Below are 6,233 nucleotides of genomic sequence, written 5' to 3' on the forward strand. Positions count from 1 at the left end.
AATTTTTCTCAAAAATAATGGCCAACTGTAATTTTCATTGATTTTTCTAAACTTTCTAATGCAGCTTTTAGCTTTACAACCATTTTATTCTCCATTGTGACATCAGAACAGCCACTAATAAATCATCTAAATCAGAAAAGAGATGTTTGCCTGGCAGGATCCAGAAATCTGGGTGTACATTTCTGCCCAGGCACCCCCTCCCAAAAAAAGATGAAATTATATCAAGACACTTTGTGATTTAAAAGAAAAAAAATGATGAAATTGTTGCATTTTCTGATTACAGAGATCCCCAGTCATATAAGTTCACATTCTAAAAGGAGAGAAGTCTTCATTTTAAGAATAAATTATACATGGATTATTTTCCCCTGGGAAGGAAATTTTACAAAATGAAAAGGACCAGATGAGACCCTTAAATAAATTAGCTGAATCTAAATTGTCATCCTTCCTATCTCTCAGGAGTATCCACTAAGAACTAAAATACCTGTAAACTGTCCTGGGCCTTGGCATTCAAGATAAGTGCAGAATTAATGCCCCTCCCAAAGCCTGAAGTAGAAAACCTAGCATACTGTTAAAGTGATCCTCGGAGCCCTCGACAGGTGCAGCCTAGCTTGCTTCTGTTTCCCTGGCCATTGGCAAGGGGGCCCCAAAGGATGAACTGGCACCAAGAAATCAAACGCCTCTGCAGAACAAAAATTCTGGAGATGGGAGACAGGCTAGCAACCTGCTCATTCCACAATATAAGAGCAAGAACCCGCTTCCTCCAGCCCTATTGGTCCAGGCTGTGTGTTTAGATCTGACAAAGGCATTTGTGTGGCTTCACTCCCCCTTGCTGTCACACTGCCAAAAAAAAAAAAAAAAAGCAACGAACATGGTGAAAGGCCCACACAGGCTACCACAGATTTGATAGCAAAGCATAAACACTCATTGCCTTTTGGAGGAGGCTAAGCCTACCTGACAAATGGGTTTGAATCCTGGGCTGAAGCTGGTGGTCCCAGGACACTGAATCCCTGACAGCCTCGTTTCCAGCCTCTTAAAATTCCTCTTGGTACAATCCCCCCTACCCCTTGTACAGCCATTGCTCTAGCTTCCTCCTGCTACTGCCTATTAGACTCTTCGAAACCTGGCGGCTCTTATCCTGTTCCTCACCCACCCATCTCCTCCATTTCACACACACCCTCAGGAGAAAACTATTCTTTCTACTTTCTAGATCAGTCCTAATTGGAATGGATTTTTTTTTTTTTGAAGTCTGCATTGCCATTTGCAGCACGACACATTCTTTTGGATACAGCTTCCTTTTCAGGACTGAGACAGTAGTACTACATCAGACTTGTTTAGGAGAGGGGGGCTTCCTCCCAAGCCCCAGTGCTTCCTTCCTTTTTGAAGATCTCCAGTGATCACCTCCAGAGAATCTGGATATGCCACCCCTGCAGTGGGACTCCGGATCCCATGTCGTCAGGAATCCAGCCAGCAGCCGGGCCACGCTGCCTCCAACTAAAAGGAGAATCCGATGCTAACCCGTTTCTACTTGGATTTAGTGCCAATTACTGCAACATAAACAAAGACGCCCTTCCCTCTCCCAAAGAGAACAGAGGTTTGTATCAATGGTAGCAAATAATGGTAGAAGAAAAAAAAAAAGGTAGTCATGGCTATGACTCTCTCTGCTTAGGCTTTCAGCGCCTGCCGTCCACAGTAAACTTGTGCGTGAGTGAAGGAGTGTGTAAATGTGAGTGTTAACTATGTGCTCTCGTCTGTGCTGGCTGGCAGAGGCCAGAGTCCGCCGTACCTCAGGCCTGATGACACGTGCTCTTCAGCTAGGGTCCTGGGCGGCCAGACCCTCCTCAGACCGCATGCTACCTGCAGCCGCAGGCCTCCACGACCATGTCTTCGTACTGCTTGTAGACCACGTTGTTGGCGGCGTCGATGTAGAGGATGCTGATGGGGCTGAGACGGGCGGGCACGCAGCAGGAGGCTGGCGCCGCGTCCGGCGCCATGGAGTTGAGCAACGTCTGAATGATGGCGTGGTTGGTAGGCTCCAGGTGCGAGCGCAGCGGAAAGTCGCAAACGCCCTCGCAGTGGTACGCCTCGTAGTCTAATGGCGCGATGATCCAGTCGTCCCAGCCCAGCTCCTTAAAGTCCACATGCAGTGGCTTGCGACTACAGCGACTCCGGCCTCTGCGCCCGTGGCCCCTGCCTGCGCTGCCGCCTCCGCCGCCACCGCCGCCACCCACACCGCTTCCCTGCGCTCCCCGAGTCCCAGCCAGCGCGGTACGCCGCCGCCTGCGACCGCCCGGGGTGGCTTTCCTAGACCCAGCGCCTGGTCCTGGATCGGGTGGCGGCTCTGCAGCGGCCCGGAGAGCGCGGGCCTGGGCTCGGATCTCCCGGAACAGACTCTCTTTCTTCTGCGTGCGGGAGGAGATCACCAACAGCGCGCGCTCCTCGGCTGCCGTGCCGCCGCCTTCGCCACCTCCCGGCCAGCCAAAGCCCAGTCGTCCCAGGGCCAGCGGGCTGCTCTCCGAGCCGGTCACCGCGCGCAGCACCAGGCAGAACTTGCGAGAAGCGCGCGGCCAGCGGCGGTGGCTCTGCACCGCGTCCGTCACGTCGAACGCTTCCCAGCGCGCCCCGTCCAGGGGCTCGGCGGCCCGCGAGTGCAGCAAGTGAGCTGTGCCGTCCTCGCCCGGGCACGTGGACAGCCGCAGCAGCGGAGGGAGGGTTGCACGGTCCCTGTCTGGCTCCGGAGACCTCCGGCGCAGCACGCGCAGCTCGGCGTTCACCACCTCGTCGGCGTCAGAGAGGCTGGATACGTCGAATAGGAAGCTCTGGCCTGGCTCAGCCGCCGATTCGCCTACGGGGAAGGACAGAAAGAGAAAGAGCCGGATGAGGGTAAAGCCGGTACACGCAGCAATGGGGAGGGCAGCTTGGCTTCGTTTAGCTTGGCTGTCCGTGATACATAAAGGGACCCAGAAAGGACCATAGAAGCTCTCAAGCGTCCCTGCATCTGGGTTTCCGCAGGAATGCTGTCAATCTGGCCCCGGGGACATGCGGGGGGAGCGGGGGGGATAGGTTCTTTCTTGTCTCCTACACCTGAAGCTTTGTTTGGTTCTTCGACCACCGCGACAGCCACAGAAACACACATCTAATAGCTCGACTGTGGGGCCCAAGAGCGCACCACCGCACCTCGGGACCAAAAAACGTAAGACTTAATCTTTTAGTTCTGCTGCCTGCTCCGACATCTTACGTTTGCCGAAATGGTAGTTTTCTAGGCAAGGGTGACCTGAAGGGGGGCCCAACAGCAAGGGCTCACGCGCTTTCCCAAGAAATAGCCCCTTACTGCTGAGTTGGGCGCCCCAGAGAGCAGCAAGCAACCCCTGGCTGTGCGAAAACGAAAACTTCTCATTTCCCTCAAAACACTTTTCCCTTTGGGTTCTTTTCTTCTCCCACCCCAGCCTAGAAACCGTCACTGTGCACGGTTTTCCGTGCAAATTGAGCCCTGAGAATTAATTGTAAGCACCGCGACGCCCACCGCTCCAGCCCACCCTGCCCGTTCAGCCAGGTTAGCAACAGATTCACCCAAGTCCTCAGTGAGCTTTCATTCGGTGTCCCCCCCTCAAGCCCGTTCTTGGCTCCTTCTGGTGGACCCACGGCCACCAAGAGGAATGGAAAAGACAGCGGGATGCAGAGAACCAACCGTCATGGAGAGATCGGAGGAGAGATGAGGGCTGCTGCAGGAGGCTTGCTTATTCTTTGGCTCCGGTGTGATTTATTTCGGGCTTGGGGTTTTATTTCTGGTCATAGGCCCTTTTTCTTTTGGGGTGGACTCAAACAAAAAAAAAAAAAAAATACTTAATTCCACCAGAGAGCAGATAAGGCGTTGCCTTTGAAGGGGGTCATATGGTTTCGTTTTGCCCCATCGGAGAGACCATGCAAACTCCCCCCACCTTTGGGGATTTGTTCACTAACCATGGACGCCAGGCCCTCGTGTTCTGAGTCTACAGTCTGGGTGCTGCCTCCACAGCTCTGTTCTAAACTGAAGCTGGTGGGAGGGAGCAAGCTAGACAGAGGTCCTAGGCCCTATTCCCAGTCCCTGCTTTTGCCCTCAAAGACCCTTCGCTGCAGCCTCCACCTCACCCGGCTTCCTGGGCCTTGCTACCTCTCCGGGGAGGGAGGGAGAAAAGGTGACCAGCCTCTGGGTCTTGCTGGTCAAGCAGAGCTACACAGGAAGGATTTCGCTGGTTTTATTAACCTCGTACACTTAGCCAGCCCTAACAAAGTCTGGTGCTTCTGCTGCATTAGGCCCCTTCCCATTCTCTCACTGTCAGCAGCTTGGGAGCATCCTATGCGGGGACAGGTTAGGAGTTTTCCCTGATTCAGTATACTGGGATTGGACGTTCCTGTAAAGATCCCACCAGTCAGTGTGGAGTGCCATGACAAACCCTTGGAAAAGGCATGCTGGTCCTAAGTACCCCCATAGGACCATCTGGACCTGAGATTTCTATGTATTGAAACAAAGCTGCCTGTGCACACATGCTGTGTGCTGAGTGTGTTTCTAAGCTAGGTGATGTGCGGTGGCCACAGCCTGTTTTCCCACGCTGGTAGCAAAGGCTTGCAGACTGCCCAAGGCTGCCTGGCCTTACTTCTCAGCTCTACGTGCCTTCCTTTCCTTCCTGATTTCCAAGCTAGACCTTCAGCTGGGCAGAATTGAAGCCAAAATTACTTGCATTTCCGCCTGAAATTAGTTAAATTTTCCCTATCTGTCTGCTTTAATGACTTCAATGGAGATTAATAAAAGCCAGATGACACATACATACTGCAACTACCCCACAACCCCACCCACATCCTACCTTTGGAGGGCCCAACACAGGGTAAGATGTGATGCTTTGAGCTCCAGGCATTCCTTTCCTCCCCACACAAGCGGAGGTCCTAGATTCTGGCTGCTGGGGCCTACTGCCACAGAACCAGAGGCGCCCAAACTCTCTTCCCATACACAAGCCACCATCCACCCGAAGCAGCCTGCCTGAGAGAGGTCCTCCTGATACCGAGAGGGGCCATTCACTTTAATCGGATACCAGCTTCTCTACCCTGAATTCCCCTGAGCTTCTTCGATGTGTGTATAGTCCCCAGTTCACTGCTGGAAACAAGGAACTACCCTCACTGCTAGTCCCTCTTGGCGGGAACTCAGAGGCCCCAATTCCTGCCCTTCTTTCCTCTCCCGGACTCCAGGCCCGAGGCTACACCAGAGGCTCTTTCCCAAAGCAGCGGATCTTGAACTCTGCTCTGCTCGAGGGGAGCCTGCCAGCCTGTTGTGAAGAGCAACCCCCAAGCCCTCAGCCCTGGGAGACCAAGCCTTGACTGGCACCACAGCCCAGGCTTAGGGACTCGTGTATGATGACTTCCAAAACGACTTTTCCCTCTCTAACACCTGAGGATAGCTATAGCTCAGGGTCGAATGGAGCAGAAGCTTGCCTCCCCCGGCTCTTCTCTGGCCAGGGGCAGACGGGATAGGCTGGTACGCAGAAGATGCGGAAAGTACCTTGAGTTGCTTGGTCTGTAAAGCCGGTGATCGTGTCCACGCGGCCGTGCCCTGAAGCTGCGGCGGCCGGAGCCCTCCCCGCCAGACTCCGGTAAAGCGACATCATGAAGTGGTGTGGCACCACCGAGCCGTTCCTGAAGCCAGAGCCCGCAGCGCGGCGCACAGCGCGGGGACCGGGAACCGCAGCGTCTCGGAGAGCTGAAGAGCCTGGAGCCGGGGCGAGGGTCCGCCCGCCGCCGCCCCCGGGGCTCCAGGCTGGTCCTGCCCCCGCCGCTCGGAGCACCGCGGCAGCTTCCAGCCCGTCGCGGGGACGACAAGCGCTCAGCAGCCAGAGACACAGCGCAGCGGCAGCGCTCAGGTCCATGGGCTCCGTGGGCCGGCGGGCCGCGCGACACGGGCTCCGTGGCTCCGGGAAGTCCCCCGACGCCTTTTGAACATAGTGTTTAATAATGGGGGAAGTGTGCGCAGCAAGCCGCTGCCCCCCTCCTCTCCCACCCCACCCCCGCCCAGCGCTCGGAGCAGCGCCCCCTGCTGAACGCTCGACCCGCAGCTCTGAGCCCCCCAACTCAGGCCTATCGCGCAATGCAGGGTAGAAGCCGCCTCCCCTCGCTGTAGTGCCTGGTCCCTGTCCTTGCCAAGTGAAGGCCATCCGCCCGAGGCTCCCGCCACAACGCGGTGCCCCGCCTCCCCTCCCTAAGGCACTGCA

The 6,233-nt window shown here is 55.4% G+C and overlaps 1 protein-coding gene across 1 annotated transcript; it reads right to left on the reverse strand.

Moving 5' to 3' along the window:
- Positions 1 to 1,684: 1,684 nt before the first annotated feature.
- Positions 1,685 to 5,891, reverse strand: Gdf7 (growth differentiation factor 7). Its single transcript, XM_031356165.1, has 2 exons — positions 5,528 to 5,891; positions 1,685 to 2,842 (listed from the first exon to the last, which is right to left on the reverse strand). The coding sequence occupies exons 1-2, from the start codon at positions 5,889 to 5,891 to the stop codon at positions 1,851 to 1,853; spliced, it is 1,356 nt and encodes a 451-aa protein (XP_031212025.1). The 3' UTR covers positions 1,685 to 1,850.
- Between the last annotated feature and the right edge of the window lie 342 nt (positions 5,892 to 6,233).

The sequence above is a fragment of the Mastomys coucha genome, unplaced genomic scaffold (genome assembly GCF_008632895.1).
Source record: "Mastomys coucha isolate ucsf_1 unplaced genomic scaffold, UCSF_Mcou_1 pScaffold6, whole genome shotgun sequence".
NCBI lineage: Eukaryota > Metazoa > Chordata > Mammalia > Rodentia > Muridae > Mastomys > Mastomys coucha.